Source organism: Puntigrus tetrazona, chromosome 22, assembly GCF_018831695.1.
Source record: "Puntigrus tetrazona isolate hp1 chromosome 22, ASM1883169v1, whole genome shotgun sequence".
Lineage (NCBI taxonomy): Eukaryota > Metazoa > Chordata > Actinopteri > Cypriniformes > Cyprinidae > Puntigrus > Puntigrus tetrazona.
The window spans coordinates 6,570,545-6,587,166 of record NC_056720.1 but is presented as its reverse complement, the minus strand read 5'-3'; the positions used below and the strand labels follow the sequence as shown (position 1 = coordinate 6,587,166).

General features: G+C 38.7%; 2 protein-coding genes across 21 annotated transcripts in view; one reads left to right on the top strand and one right to left on the bottom strand.

The window, feature by feature from the left end:
* LOC122327191 (R3H domain-containing protein 1) overlaps positions 1-8,160 on the bottom strand; it is a 39,902-nt gene extending 31,742 nt beyond the window's left edge. For 7 of the 16 annotated variants that reach the window (XM_043222377.1, XM_043222380.1, XM_043222385.1 and 4 more), the window contains exon 1: positions 1,533-1,708. The gene's annotated coding sequence lies outside the window, so the exon portion shown is untranslated. Of the gene's footprint in view, positions 1-774; positions 797-1,532; positions 1,711-8,034 lie in introns of those variants that run through there. The other 9 variants (XM_043222391.1, XM_043222392.1, XM_043222381.1 and 6 more) reach the window with 6 other exon arrangements.
* A 579-nt stretch (positions 8,161-8,739) lies between these two features.
* zranb3 (zinc finger, RAN-binding domain containing 3) overlaps positions 8,740-16,622 on the top strand; it is a 53,642-nt gene continuing 45,759 nt past the window's right edge. Inside the window, exons 1-3 of one of the 5 annotated variants that reach the window (XM_043222393.1) lie at positions 8,740-8,941; positions 9,042-9,148; positions 9,261-9,415. In XM_043222393.1, the coding sequence (XP_043078328.1) occupies positions 9,104-9,148; positions 9,261-9,415 (200 nt within the window). In that variant the 5' untranslated portion in view covers positions 8,740-8,941; positions 9,042-9,103. Of the gene's footprint in view, positions 9,149-9,260; positions 9,416-14,790; positions 14,956-16,622 lie in introns of those variants that run through there. The other 4 variants (XM_043222394.1, XM_043222396.1, XM_043222395.1 and 1 more) reach the window with 4 other exon arrangements.

Genomic DNA, 16,622 nt, shown 5'->3' with positions numbered 1-16,622 from the left:
GTCTGGGGAAACAGTTAATAAGCTTTTGATGTCTGAAATGCAGTCTAGGTAGGCGGCTCAATAGGTATAATGCCCTAAAATGCATCTAAGAAACCAGCTCAGTAGATTTGATGGCTGTGAATGCTGTCTCGGTGGGCGTATAACAAGCTTTTACATTTACATTTATGCATTAAGCAGGCAAAAATGAAGCCCAAAACTGCTACTTAGGCAGCTCAAATGGTATAATGCCCTGGAATGCTGTCTAGGAAGGAAGCGCACTAATTGTGATGCACACAAATGCTGTCTAGGCAAACATTTAACATGCTTTTGATGTCCAGAAATGCAGTCTAGAAAGGCAGCACAAGCTGTAAAATAAATAAATAAATAAATAAATAAAATAAAAATGCTGTCTAAGTAGAAGACTCACTAGGTGCAATGCCACTGTCAATGTAGTTCACTGGGTTTTGAGATCCAGAAATCACTCATTTTGGGACAGACAGACATCACAAACAGATATCGCTTTCGTTTTATTGTTTCCCTTTTTTTTTTGCTTTCTTCATTTTATTGCGTCACGAACAAACCACGTAAACAAACGAAAGACGGGGAAAAAAAGACAATGCATGCAAAGTAAAAGAAAAAAGACAAACACAGCCACAACTTTTTGACCTTTTCACAAAAATCCACGCAACATTCATCATCCCGCTCCGAGCGTGTCGTCCAAGACAATAAAGCCCATCCGTAATTTCTCATTATCAATAATTAATCACCGTATTTCAGAAAGCAACGAGCACTTACCCTCCCGACAAAAGCAGCGCATCACCGCACCGAGCTCCAGGCTACACGTATTTCACTTCACCCCTGTTTTAGACTAATATGCAAATGGCCCATATTTCTAGATAAAAGCGCAGCTAATGGTTTTCCCTCCTTTTCCCCCCCCTCCCGTCACAATCCGTGTTCTCAGTGTGTGGCCGCTGTCACAGTCGAGCTATTCTTCTCCTCTCCTCTCCTCATCAGTTCATTTACACGATTCGCCACATTAACGATATTAGCCGGGCTGCCTTCGGCTGTAATTTACACTGACACAAACACCCAGCTTTCCACTGATAGCCGCCTCGGGCGCTTTTTTAAATTATAAAATAGAGCAATTATGAGAATGTCATTACAAAGTGCACACACACACACACACACACACACACACACAGACGGGCATGAAGTGTAATTTGCTGACACGCGAATTTATTTGCAGGAAATTTAACATTTGCACGGAATAAATTAGCAGTAAAATCAATTCAGATTATTTAACTATGCACGCTCTCGCGTATAACTTGGATATATCTGTAAAAAAAAAAATTACGAATTTTATTACATTTAAAGTGAATTCGCTTCATTGCCAAAAAAAAATAAATAAATCACATTTGCAAATACAGAACTAAAGTTTTTACTACTTTACGTATTATTATTTTTTTTGTTCACGTTTACCACGATTTTAAACAAGCAAGAAAAAAAAACGTCAGCATACAAATCAGCGCGTCCAAGACTTCACGCACACACACCTGCCTGGCGTTCATGATCCGCTGCTCGGCTCACATCATTAGTTTCCATAGCAGCCCGAGTGCCATCAAACGGAGCGCGCTCAGTGCAGCTCTGCTCTCCTCCGTCTGAGCGCGGAGCGTTCGCGTACCTGCCCAAAGCCATCGCTGCCGCAATCCTTCCTGATTCTCCTCTCTCTCTCTCGCTCGCACACACTCTCCGCCAAATCAACAGCTGGCCTTTGTGATGTCATCCCTCCCCCGGCCAATCAGGACGCCCCGAGGGCTGGGTGCAGTATGTCAGCGCTAAGCAGGGCTCCACCCTCGAGAGCCAATCAGATGGCCCCTGTGGACCGGAGAGAGAGGCAGACGGCAAAGGGACACGCGCACACGCGCACGCACGCGTACGACCAACTGTGGCGAAGTGCCACTGTGGGACAGTCTGTCAGGGTAGGAGCAAGCCAGCACTGCAAATCCACCTTATTCGGTTGCACATAAGCTACCCGTCGAACCCAGTGCCGCAGTCGCGCACACGCCCTGCTCAAAGTGACGTCCCTTTGTGCCTTAAGAAAAAATAAAAATCTTCAGATTTCTGTGCACATTTTCGCAAACAAAAAATACCTCAAGTTAATTGGAGGAAGGTTAGGTAGACGCCCAGGTTTAACGAGAGAACGTCTTTGCCGTCGCTGACCGCCGCAGGCAGGTGAGGTCATCGGGAAAAGTGGGTCACGGAAAAAAAATAAAAAAACGGTTTGCGCATTACTGAAGAAATGTAGCCAAATGACGGACCGAATAGCGGCTTTGAACAAAACCTCAGCAAACCAAAAGCGCTTTTGCACATAGGCAGCTAACCAAGGTTTGATTCTCAAATGCTGATTAGACAGGTAGCTAACTGTATTTCACACTGAAAAATTGTCTTTCAATAGGAAGCTTACCGGATAAAATACCCAGAAGCACCGTCTAGGTTAGTTCACGTCGATGGGGACCTCATTTGTTTTGATACTCGGCGATACTTTTCTAGATAGTGGGGTAACTAGGTAAAAAGATTTCCAGAAACCGCTAGAAACGTCTAGATAGGCAGCTCACGAGGTTGAATGTTCAAAAATGCTGTCTAGTTAGGGAGCTAACAAGGTTCAATGACCGGAAATGGGGTTTGATGCTCAAAATGTGTTGTCCAGACAGGGAGGTAAGGAAAATGCCATTTAGAAAAGGAAGTAGGTAAAATGTCAAGAAACGCCGTTCATGTAGGTGGCTCACTAAGTTTGATGCATGAAAATGCTGCCTAGATAGGGTGCCAAGCAAGCAAAATGCCAAGAAACACTGTTTATTGTTTAATGTCCAATTCTTGGTCTATTTAAGCAGTGTGCTAAATACTAAGTGAAATGCCAAAAATCACCATTTATGAAGGTGGCTCACTACCTTAGATGCTTAGAAATGCTGTCTAGATAGCAGTCTACTAAATCAGCGCACTAAGTATAAGACCAAAAATGCTGTCAGGATAAGGTGTTCATTAGGTTTGATGCCCAAAATGCCGTCTAAAAAAAGAAGCTAAATAGGTAAAATGACAAAACACAACATTTACGTCGATGGCTCACTAGGTTTTATGGCCAGAAACGCTCTCTAGGTAGGCAGCCTACAAAATATAACATAAAAAAAAATGCAGCATAAGTAGGCAATTCAGTAGATTTAATTCCCCACAACAGCTGCCTAGGTAGTCAGCTTTCCCGTGTGACGCTCCGAAACGCGGTCTAGGTAGGTAAGCCCAATATGTTCGATTTCCAAAATGTCATCAAGGTAGGTAGGCATGATGCTCAAAACCGTGGTCTAACAAGACAATCGAAAGCAAACACGCTCCCAGACTAAACAATACACCCAGACAAAACTACAAATTAACAAACAATCGTCATCTTGACGTGATTGTGACTGACTGCGCCGACGACTGCCGCCGTTTTCGCCGTAGAGAAAGGAAAAAAGTCGAAACTGACAGTTGCACAAAGCCAGTCAAGTAAAAGTAAAACTCCCCATTCACCAAGCAGCTCCTTTCAGTGAAAGAGAAAATCTGCAAAAATTCCAGCTAAACGGCGCATTACATGCGTCTCATTTGCATAACAAAAGACCGGAGGGGGGGGGAGGACTGGCGCTGCTGGCTAATTGTAGCCCAAGATGCCGTTCGCCTGCGGAGGAAACGTGACAGCCGCGTTTATTCTGCTTTCCCCCGGCGGTGTCCGCGAGCACGGTGGGAATAGCCTCGGGATGAGAGGCGAAATTTCCAGACACCTTCTAATAAGCATGTTGGGGGTAGGGGGCGGATAATAACGTTGCGCTTCAGGACTAGCTTGACCAAGAAACGTTACCTATGCAAAACGGCGAGAATAAACGAAAAAGATACGGATTGCCGAAGCAGCAGAGGCAGCAGGAGGTAGCGCTGTAGTAATTTGTATCGGATATTATCTCATTAGGGAGAAACGTCCGGATTCACGCTGATTACCGAAAGAGAGAACGGGTCAATAACTCCGTAGCGTCCCAAAATACCACGGCGCCGTAATTCACCACGTAGGTCGTTATTCTCGTTAATGCGGTAGGGAAGAGAGAAGGTCTGCTGTCCGCCGGCTTTTCCAGCCACGTAAAGAACAGAATGAGAAAATGTGTTGACATTTAAAGGTGACCGGTCACAACGGTCATTTCTCTGGTCCAGGTGACACCTCTGGGCAGCTCGGAGACCCGGACGGATGCGAGAAAAATGAGCCGCTGAGGGTTTTGCGGAAATCTGGATGCAAGACGCTCTCGGGGTGATAACAAATCTTGCGGTCCTGCTCTAGATTCAAAGTGCTTACTGGGTGAACAGGGAGCAGAGGGTGAACAGGTAACATTCAAGATGAAAGATTTCTTATCTAAAAGCATAACAAGACCTCTTCGGGACATCGGTTTAACTGCATTTTACTGTTCAATCCTTTACACAAACATCTAGTATATCTATCTTTTTATCTGTAACTATGTATCTATATATATCTTTTTTGGGTGAACAAGGAGCACGTGGCAAACGGGTGCAATCCTGGATGACAGCATATATCTTGGCAGAAGCCTAACAAGGTGATCTTCAATCACTTACACAGTCATCCAGCTGTAAATTCTCCCTTTTTAGTGAACAGGGCAAAGAAGGTGAAAACGTAACATTTATCATTTATGGCCTTTAGATCATTATACTTTCATTAAGCCTGGCTCTTCATTCACGGTACGTTTTGAGCGGGAAGGTAATATCAAAGACAATCATTTTGCCCAAAATGCATCAACTGCGTACAACTGTTCAATCGGCAAACGATTCGTTGTACTTCGATGTCTATTTTTTTATAATGTATACATTTCACCGAAAGCATAAAATGATTTCGACCTCTTTTGGACACCATTTTTTTAATCATGATACATTTAATAATGCAAAAAAAGGCTGGCCGGCTCTGAATTTTCGCGACTTTTTGGGTGAACAAGGCGCACGGGGTGAAAAGGTAACATTCAAAACGGTAACTAATATTTCGCTAAAACTTACGGCCTCTTTTAGAAGTCAACTACAAATCAGTGCATGCTCAACACAAACGCCTGTTTCTAAATTTCCAGACGTCGACAAGCGATTTCTGACGTAATAAAAACGTGCTTCATCCTTCATTTTGGTTATTTTCAATCCTCGAGTGCTGGACAGAAACGAGCATTCAAGCACCCGAGGTGGGCTATTTTTAATTTCTGGTCTGCGTATGCATGCATGCATCGAGACGGACATCTTCAGCCGTTGCGTTGTGTTTCAAAGTCGTTTTTTTTTTTTTTTTTAAATGCACAGCAAAAGGCGTCATGTTTTCAAAAAGCCGTGTCAAGTTTAAAAAGCCGGCCCCTTAATCCTCTCCATATGAATGGCTCTTGTCCAAACTCTAAATCTCTACGTATTAATATTATCACAATATCAAATCAATTAAGGCCCCCGTTTAACATTCGTGGCACTTATTGGACGAACGAGACACACGCGGTCAACAGGCAACGATCGAGACAACAGCAAATATTTTCTCAAAAGCATAACCAGATGCCTCTGACCTAGTTTGGACGCCAGTTCACAGCGCCGGTCGCACTACTTAACGCAGAAGGTCGTGTTCTAAATTCACCGCGCGTAATGGGTGAACGGGGCGCGCACGGTGAACGGGTAACATTCACAATGACATGCAAAAACGTGACAAACCGATCTCGATCTCCTTCGGACACCGTCTCGACTGCATTTCGGAGTACTAGTTTGATATGGGAAGGCGAAAGCGGCAATTATTGGTTGAGCGGAGAGCGCGGTGACCCACTAGGCTAAAAGTCGTTAAATAAAAGGCATCTCGTTGTCTATAACGAACGCGGCGCTGCAGAACGAAGCGATGCTCAGGTGAAAGGGGGCGTGCAGGTGAGAATCCTCCTGTGGTGATGCAGATGAGCTGCGTGCGAACAGGAGCTCGTGGATCATTCCTTACCGCCCAGCGCCTCGCGCGCACCAACATTAATATTCGGCGTGACAGAAACAGGCGGCGGCGCGGGAAACCAGGGCGCCTAACAATACACCGCATGCGAGTGTTTAAGAATATATATATATAAATAAAATAACAACAGCTGAACAATCGCAAGGTCAAAAAGAACCCCGGCGAGAGACTATGCATCACGTCAGCGCTTTACAAGAAAAATTAAGTTCACGTACCAGAAACAGGTTATGAAAAAAAAATATATATATATCGCTGGGCTGCTTGAAATCTGAATAATTATAGATATGGACCGCAAATGCAAAACGTTGCAGATTGCATTATCGGTGATATCACTCACGTGACCTTGAGTTGGACACAAAGGGGACCAACTGTCAGCGTAACTGATATAAATCTGGAAAGATCAAAAGCGTTTGGTGACTCAACTACACCATTTTAAGCCAAATACATAAGATGGCATAAAGACAATGCGATCGGGAGAAAGAAGCCCAAAATCAAACAGTAAAATATTTAGAATTATTCATGCAATTGTATTTGGTGTAATGCAATGCTTTTATGCGGTTAAAAAAAATAGTACTGTACATTATCTGTACATTAACTTTCTGAAATGCATTTTTTTATAAGTATTCTGAAAAGCATACTTTGCTTTGATTGGCCTGCTACCCAGTGCGTTGTGATTGGCCGAAAACTCTGGAATGTTACGCCCCTTACCATATTCAGCAACACTCCGCGTTTCCACGACATGGTGGCCGCGGCAACAAAACTAAAGGGGGAGTGTTTTATTGCGCCATTTTAGAAAGGTGTGGATGAATCCTAACTTTTATAAAGAATATCTTAAAAAAAAAAAAACGGTGCCTAGATGGGCAACTTGCTAGATGTTTGCCAAGTGTACGACTCAATCAAATGCAATTAAGGGAACGCGGACGATTCAAAGCAGCCTAAAACCAGAGACATAACATTACTATGAAAATAATGATTCGTTTATTTATTTTTGGGCGTTAATAAGTTTGGCTGCTTATAACGAGTGCAGTGTTTGTGCAAAAAGCTCAGTGTGTAAAAAATAAATAAAAAAAGAAAAAATTCTATTTTTACACTTCATGTTTAATTAAATGTTACGTGCAGCACTTTCTTTAAAAACGGCAGTTTGTAACCATTATAAATGTTAAAAAATAAATTAAATAAAAATTAAAATGGCTATCTCTGTCTCATATGGTTTAATTCATTGCCGTTTCTTTATAATTAATCATGAAACTTGCTTGTAAATTATACTGCAGTCACTATAATATGGAGCAAAGATATTAATAATTGCCAAGTTTGACATCTGCCATATAAACCTAAAAAAAAGAGGGTCTAATATCAGGTTTCAAAAACAACAATATGGCTACCAATATGTTAGACATTCCCAATCAAAACATCAAAAAGGCCGTAAATAAACAAGTTTGTTTGGTCTCAAAACTTAAGTACGGCGCTAAATACTAAAAAGATAAATGTTTTTAAAACGAAAAGGCACTTATTATCTTTCCACATCCCCTCCTGGCGGTTTAATCACCTGCACGGGCCCTTATGAATGAAGCCTGGAGCTTCACCAGCCCTGCAAAGATCAGCCCCAGAGCTACAAAAACGCATCAGGGCCGCAGATAGATGAAAGAGCAATAAATAAAGCGCGTGAAAGCACGAACACATCCGTGATTTACACGCCTGCACGTTTATTTACTCTTCCTGTGTCTGATCTCTCCTTGGCCCTGATATGCAAGATCATTTATCGCGTTGTCTTCAAATACGCGAAAAGCTAAACACGCGGGCCGTTTATGAAACACGCTTTGAGGCAGAAAAGACGCGATGTCAGTCACCTGAGGCCGATGTTTGGGTCGCAATCATTAAAAAAAAGGCTAAAACACTGTGGTGTGCTAACACACATGGTAAAGCTAAATGAGTTTATACACACACACAACCTTTCAGACCACTCAAACTGATAGGGATCACAACGAAAACCGCGATATTTAAGGGTTTAGGATGTTAATAGGCGGTGAGCTTACCTGTAGGATAGATAGACGTAAAACTATTTGGAGGAATGAAGACAAATAATGAGTCTAATGGCTGCTAAAGGCTGAAGTCAAAGCTGTCGGTCTGTCAGCGGCATTGAAGACGAAATACTCAAACACCTGGAAGGGAAAATAAAAATGTAGGGGGTGAAATAGCGGTATTTTGCCTGAAGAGGGCGCAGCGTGGCTCAATTCAACATGACGAGTACTTCAAAGCTATAAAACCGACTAAAAACATAACGTTTATAGCCATTTTAAATAGAGTCGTTGTTTCTTAAGACTCTTTCAATCCTTAAAGTAATTTTAAATGAAGACAAGAAATAATGCGATAACCTAATCAGAATAGAATATAGGTGCAATATCCTTATGACATTTATTTAATTAATAAGTGAAACATTACGCTTTGAAAATGAATTATCTTTAATTGAATTTAACTGTATTCAATGAAAACCCAAAAAATATATAAGAAAGTAAAAATAAAACATTTATGTACTTATTTGTGTAAATGTAAATAATGAATAAACTAAATATGAATAAAAAAAAACCTAATAAATAAATATATAAAACTAAACTTACTGTAAGTATAAACTTTTCCTTTAGGATTTTTGTGGCGAAGATATTTTTTCCCACGTGACCCTAGATTAACCAATCGGGGATAAATTCTCACCTACCGGAAGTAGTGCTGTGTTTCAACTTCTTTCCGCTCTAGGTTTTGTTTACATTTCTAAGATCTACACAAGGGTGAAAGAAAGCCAGCGAGTGCCATTTGCTCTTACACGGTGCTATATTTGACCGAAGCCACACTTTTGATCGTTTTGTAAATATGAGAACACCGAGGCACCGTAACGTATATAATAAACACACGTGAAGATACCAAACGCCCGTCTTTGTTAACCCACCCGTTAGTACGCACCGAAATCTCTTATACGTCAATACATTGTCAATAACACAACACTAACATACGTTATTGTATGATTGCAGATGCATATTTTCTTTTCCAGCAAACAGCCACTCGTCGCGCGGATATGACGTTTCGTGACGCCATTGACCGTCTTAGCGCGAAATGTCAAATCGTGGCAGCAAAGGTTTGAGAAATGATCGTCTCTTGGTGAGTGCGAAGGCAGTATCATAATATTATGAGCGCATAAGTGACTCAACCGCAAGCCACAATGCGTCTCATTTACGTATGAGTCTTTTTTAAATGCATTTCTTAAATATAGAGAATGGAGACCATGAGAAGTCAAGGCAGATCCGGTCCTGATGGGGCTTCTCTCCGTGGCCAGGATGCACTTCAACTCCTTCCACAGAAACTAGGGGAAAAACTGATGCCCTTTCAGAGAGAAGGTGTCCTTTTTGCCCTAGAGAGGGATGGGCGGTAGGTTTAATTAACATACATATATGTTTGCATAGTTTACAACAACTAGCTGTCAATTATACAACAAATAAGGCACAGTAGAAGTGGAACTTATAACAACAAACTGTTTAAACATTTCTTTTAAACTTTTTTATCGAATTCCTAAACTGCCAGTAACAAAAATAACAAGAAAATGCAACGTTGCGACGGTTCAAATTATCTTAATTTTTCTATTTTAATTGAATTTTGTTAGGCTTTTGATACGAACAATTTATTTAATAACCAAAAATTCCAGTAAAAATATTGTTTTTCAGTTTTTTCAATTTCATTTATTTATTTATTTTTTTTACACGTTAAACTTTTGATGCAAACATTTTCAAATAAATCGAGATATCTAAGTAAAATGCAATAAAAATAAACATGTTTATTTAGTTTGGCACAATTAACAATAATCTAAATAACTATTTTAATGAATTTTTATGAACTACAGAAGTTTGGAAACACTGGACCTTGAGCAATTTTGCTTCAAGTACAAAGAATGTGAGAAGAAATAATATATAGTTTGTTATAATCACTGTTTGTATTCCTCAATAATACATGCATGTGAAATAAAATGCATTTTTTAATCTACTTAAACGCTTCCTTGGCGGATTTATTAACGCTAGGACCAGAAAAGAGGAGCTAATGCATTAGTTATTGCGTGTTGGGTCTATCTTTCGGACTCTTAACCTGCTCCTGGTTTAAGCAGGTGCGGATCTAATTTACTGCAGCTCTGTCAGTCGGTGTTCTGGGTCAGACGGGTCAGTTCATCCACGCTGCCGAGGGTCTCGGATCGATGGCGGGACACACACAGTTCTGTTTGGTGCAGACAGGGTCAGTCACTTAATTAGGCAGACATTCAACGGGACGGATCTTCCAGATTCCCAAAGGACTCGCGGTGGATGATGGGATGGGTGTAGTTACAGATGTCTGATTTTCTGGCTCAATGGCTTTATTTAAGGGTGAGAACAAAAACTGACCGTTTCTAACCGGGTTGTTATAATGAATTAAAAAAAAAAAAAAAAAAAAAAAGTTGTTACTTAAAAATAAATTAAATAAATGTTAAGTGAAATAAAAAAGAAATTTTTTATTGTGTATATATATATATATATATATATATATATATATATATATTTTTTTTATTTATATATATATATATATATATATATATATATATATATATATATATATATATATATATATATATATATTAGTAAATGTTTAAAGTTTGCAAAAAAGTTATCTACTTTTAATTTTGTATATAGTATATAATAAACACATACTGTATGTGTGTGTTTTTATATACACATAATAAAAATAAGCAGAGCACATACATGTATTATTCAAACTAAATTTTTATTATGCGGTTAATAGCTTGACAGCACTAATATTTTTAAATATTAGCAATTAACAAATTTTCTACTGGCATGACGAGTTGAAACTAAAATAAAAACTACAAAACAAAAAAATGGCAAAAACCTAAAGTAGAAAAATATAAATAATTCACTCATAATATAAACGCGTTTAAATTTTAATACCGCACTTAGTATTTTGTTTTCTTAAAGGCATAGGTTGTGAAATTGAATCTAATATATATATATATATATATATATATATATATATATATATATATATTAAATGAAAAGCAAAACTCTTGTGTCTTTTATAGCATAGAGATTGGCATAAGTATGCACGCCCGTTTTCATGCGTTTCTAGAACCGAAAACAGAATTAATTTTAATATTTATTTACTATTCTATAAGAATACGTCTTCTATTAATGAGCGAATTGAAATTGTATTTGTGCGTTTCATTTGAGAAACCGTATTTATTTTTGCATCCACAAACGGGCAGATGTTTTGTGTTTTCTTCGAGCTGCCATAAAGAACGCCGCTTTTTAATCGAACGAGGTATTGAACGAGCAGCTCCAGAAAACACTCGATTTCGCAACACAATTCCACTCTTTCCACGCCGATGGACCTGGCTGCTGGCCTCTTGACACGGATGTTAAGGGTCAGCGCTCGGTTTGAGCGGCCTTAAGTTGAGCAAACCCTAATAATCGTACGACTTTGCTTCCTTCGAGTGGTCTGCTGCGTCTGGCTGCAGAAGAAACCGTCTTTTATTGACTGTAATCAAGTCTGACTGTATTCAGTGAGCCGACGCTAATGTCCTCTTTAACTAGACAGGTAGTGTTTCGCAGTGTGCCAGCTGCTGTTAGGTAACTCTCTTCAATTAATGCATATTGTCTTCTTCGCTTTCGTTCTCTTCATCCGGTGGATTGTTTGATGACCTGAAAACACGTAAATGAGTGCCGTATCCCATGATGCAACGTGCTCAGCCTTCCATTTTTGCATGAAATAATAAATAATATGTATATTTTTAAACATTTATGTGGGTTTATGTGACAACGATGTAGCGTGTTACAGTTTTATTTCTCAGCAAAGCGGCCATGTCACATTATTTTTCGATGTAAAAGATTGACAGATTGAATTAAAAAATCGACAAATTGTTTTTGTTGTGAGCAATAGATATAAAATAGAATATTACACACACACACACATATATATATATACACACACACACGTATGTAAGACGTTAATGGAAAAGTTTCAAAACGAACAATCAATTTTTCTTTTATTTTTGTGCATTTATGATATATTACATATATATATCAATATATATGTAAGATATCAATATCATTTAGCGTGTTTAACATCTTCTCAATTTAATCCTCTTTAAATAACATATCCTCAATTAATTATTATTTATTATCTAATTAATTTGAATGTAATTTTGTGTCAAAATGTAAAAAAAAAAATTAGGTAAGTGGTTGATATTGTTACTGGAATTTAATAGATGTTGTGCGTGCTATTTTGTTTGTACACTACAGTTGAAAAATTGTTTTAAAGTTTAAAACTATAAGAATAATATTGTAAAATATTTTAATATATTTTAAAATGTATTTTATTCCTGTGATATGATTATTCAGAAATCTTTCCAATATGTTGATTTGCTGCTCTTGAAACCTTTATTACACATTTTTTAATTTTTTTTTAATTTTTTTTTTTTACATGATTATCCATGATTATTTTGGTATTTTGTCAAAGAAAAAAAAACAAAACAAACTTTTTTTTAACCATTTAAAAAATACTGATTTTACTGACCCCAAACTTTTGAACAGTATTATATACCATTTAAAAAAAAATTAAATAAAAAAAAAAAAAAACTCGCACTCACTTTCCGCAGAGACTGATTTGAATGCAGTGTCTCTGTTCAGTGTCCTGTGTTCTCTGTTGGATCCAGATAGTCTTGATAACAAAAGCAGCTTAGAAGTTACTACATCAAGCCGACGCGCGTCTAAAAAGCCGCATCAGTCACCTCTGTGAAGCTATCGCTTTTATCCAAACGGGTGCGTGGTTCGCCCTTTGTTTTTTGTTCTTGAATCTAATTTAGCGATTAATTTCCCCTTGTGTAGCGCTTTGATCCCACTAATCAGTTAGTACGCGGATTACGGCCCCAGATAATTGCTCTCTAATTAAATATGTAATCTCCACTCCAGCCAATAACCCGAGCAATCCTCGACTGTAATTACTTTATCCGTACAGAGACTCTCCACCTACCGTCTAATGAACCGGGACAGGCGTCCACGCGGCTGCGTGTCATCTCCAATGACTAGCCATGTTTCATTTAATGTTTTTTGCCGTGGGAAATGAAGGTGGTTAGTTACTGTTTACTTTTCGCATTAGGCTTGACAGACTTAAAAGAAAATCTCATTAGCGGCGGACGGTTTTAGATCAGCGTCGATGCTAGGACGGTAAATTAGCCAGCGGAAATCTGCTAGGGTTTTTTTTTTTTTTTTTTTGAAGCGTCGACTTAACACTTAGAGCATTTTATTTACTCGGTTTTTCGCTAACGTCGACGTTTAGCGTCAGATCGCGCCTCGTTTTCTTCCTCCGTGCTAGCCGTCGAAATGTACTTGTGTGCAAAGATACGCTTTGTTTGCGTGAAATCGCACGGATATCATCGCCGTGAATGACTATTTAGAAAAAGTGCATTTCTGAAAACATTGAAAAAGCGCATTGCGCGTTCGTTTAGAGTATCTTTACAAAATGCCATCGCCAACTACTGGCCTGGAGTGCATGCTGCAGAGTTTTAGTCATTTTTGTAGATCTGTGCCCCGACAATGTTATCCAAAAAAAACGGTATGGAAAAATTACGCCGCTTTTAGATTATCTTTGGCCACGTAAAGGTACATTAAATGCTTTTTAGCTCTAAAGCTGTGTCTAAAGCTGTGGATTACGAGAAAAACCTAAAGGAACCATTGTTTTAGTTAAAATATTGTAAATTGTTTCTACGGTAAAATAATAGTAAGTTAATTTGGGAGGTTTAATAGTTTCAGACGGTTCTAGAGCAGCGTCAATGCTAAATTAATAAATAAACGAATGGAAATCGGCTAGGGTTTATTTAACTTTAACGTTGTCACGTTCCTTTTGAGCGTTTCATTACTTGTTTTTCTTTCATTTCAAACTTCTTTTCAAACTTCATTGCCTCAAAATGCATACTTATACAAATTAGCTTCAAAGTGCGCGTTTTTGAAAACGATGCCATTGCCGTTTATGTATAAACTATGAAAATGCGTTTTTTGTGAAAGCGTTGAAATACGCTAGCGTTTCTGTTTTCTGTCTATAGATAAGCGCGCGGTTGAATGGTGTTTCTTTATTAAGTGACGTCGCCAACTCCTGGCCTGGCGTCGGTATTACAGCATTTTTAGATGTTTTTGCAGCTCCATGTCAATTGCAAAGGAAAAACATTGCCATGTTTTAGTAAATTGTTGCGATGTAAATGTACCCCTGATATTAGATCTAAGGCTGCAAATTACGAGACCAGTTACCGTAGTTTTCCCTAAAATACCTCAGTCGAATATTATTATTACTATAAAATCATAGTACATTAATTTGGGATCTCATTTAAACAAAATTTTTAAAAAAACGTAATGTCTGAACACTTTTTTTTGGTCTTGTGTAAAAACATAAACATACTGTTTTAAAACAGCATTGACGCTAAATCCGTAAATAAAGAGTTAGTTTATTTAACGTTGCTTAAACGTTGCCGCGTTCGTTTTGAGCATTTTATTCATTGGTTTTTCACCAGTTGCGAGGTTTATTGTCAGATCATGCCTCGCTAACTTCCTCCACACCGATTACTTGTTGTGTCTTTCCTAAATCCGGCAACAGAAATCGGTTGCTAGTTGGTTTGCGTGCAAGTTGCGAAAAAAACTGCCCAAAGAGATGATTCATAAGGCAGGGCTTGGAAATGCCTTGTCGTCACAGTGGTTAGCTCAAATGCTCTCGACTCATTGAGCTGCGGTGCTCAAACCATTATTGCAGGCCGTCACACGTTGACGCGATTGGCACATTCGTTTATTTATCCGTTCTCCGCAAGTGTCGGAGTTTAATGTCGGATCACGCCTTGTTATCTTCCTCCACACCAATTACTGGAACGTCCTCGCTTCGTTCAGAAACTCGTAAGCAGAATCGCCTCTTTTCAGCCTCAGGTTGTCTCCATCTTTGATGTCGCGGCGCTACAGATGCGTCTTACGCGGCGCGGTACGGTTGAAACGCCTCAGCAAACCGCGGCAGGAAGCGTTTAGTGGCGTTTGTGTTTGTTTGTGTGTTCGGAGAGTCTGTTTCGTTTAATCGCGTGAATCTTTACCTTGCGGTTGGAGTAGATGCGCCTCTCATGTAATAGAATACAACCACTCTGTGTTTTCTAAACCATTGATTTCCGTTTTTTTCTCTCTCTTTATCTCCCACCTCTCTCTCTCTCTGCAATTCAATAATCCCCCTGAAGCAGAATTGCTTTTTTTTTTTGGGTTACAGCGGAGCCAAACCACACACTGAGACACGATACTTGCTCAGATGATGCAGTGTTTTAAGCTGCACCGTGCTACTTATAGCAAGATTTCATCAGCGGCTTGTTACCAGTCGAGAAGATAGATATCCACGGTTGCTTTCATATCTCGAAAGCACAAAAGGTGAACGGCAGCCATTACTTCATAAAACCCTGCTTGAGTCTTGAAGTATTAGATCTAATGCTGCAGATTACGAAGGATTAGTATAACCACAGTTTCCTATAAAATAACTTACTCGGTTATTGTTACTACTGTAAAAGTTAATTTGGGATCTCAGTCAAACAGCTTTTTTTCTGATTGATTTTATACTTCGCCTTTGCCGGGTAAAATGAACCAAAAAAAATCGAAATATTAAAAACCTTAGCAACTATATTGGGACTAAGAAGCGTACGGTTTTGGTTGAAATGTTGGCTAATGCTAAGTTTGATAACATTTTGTCATAGTAACATTAAGGTAAAGGTACTCGTAAAAGTGCAAAGAATTAAAAAAAATAAGTCGGAGTTAACTTGACAACCTTGCAACAACACGTTGACAGTGTTTTCTAACTAGTCTTTTTCTTGAGAAATTAAAAAAAAGTAATGTTCCTGTTCGCTTTGGTGGCCAATGCTACGTTTTACTGGAATAGAGTTAAGGTAAAGATGTTCATAAAAGTAAAAAAAAATAAAAATAAAATATTCCAGCTTATCACTTTTTGATCAAGACAAGCACCTAGTGACCGCGGAAAACTCCTTAGCAACCGTTCAAAACATCTTTGCACAAGCATATAAAGAATTTAGAAAAACTTTTTTTCTTCAGAAATACATTTTTTATTGCTAAGTTTTACCGCAGTAGTAATGGATAAAAGAAAAAAACTGAATTCAAAGAAGTCAAAAAGAAGCTTGACATCTGCATAGCAACATGCTTTTTTTTTTTTGCGACGTAAAAAGGTTCAGTTTTGTTTACTTTGGTAGTAAAAGTAAAAAAGAAATCATCATTTCAATAGTATGGCAACACTTGTAGGGCATGAGTTAGAAACATTGTTTTTGTGAATTTTTGTTGTCAGTTTCTATGTACAGGTTTGGTGGCTAATGCGAAATGTTACCACAGTTTTACTACAATAACACTAAGATATTCACAAAAGCATGCGGGCGAAGCATATCTACAGTAGTATAGATCATCTGGACTAGCTAATCTGTTGCAGTATACATGATCTTGTTTGTTGTTTTAAGGTTCGTTTCCACAAAGCAGCTAGCCAGTTAGCATGATGCTAATTTAGTTCTCTGTGCGCTAGAAACCCACGT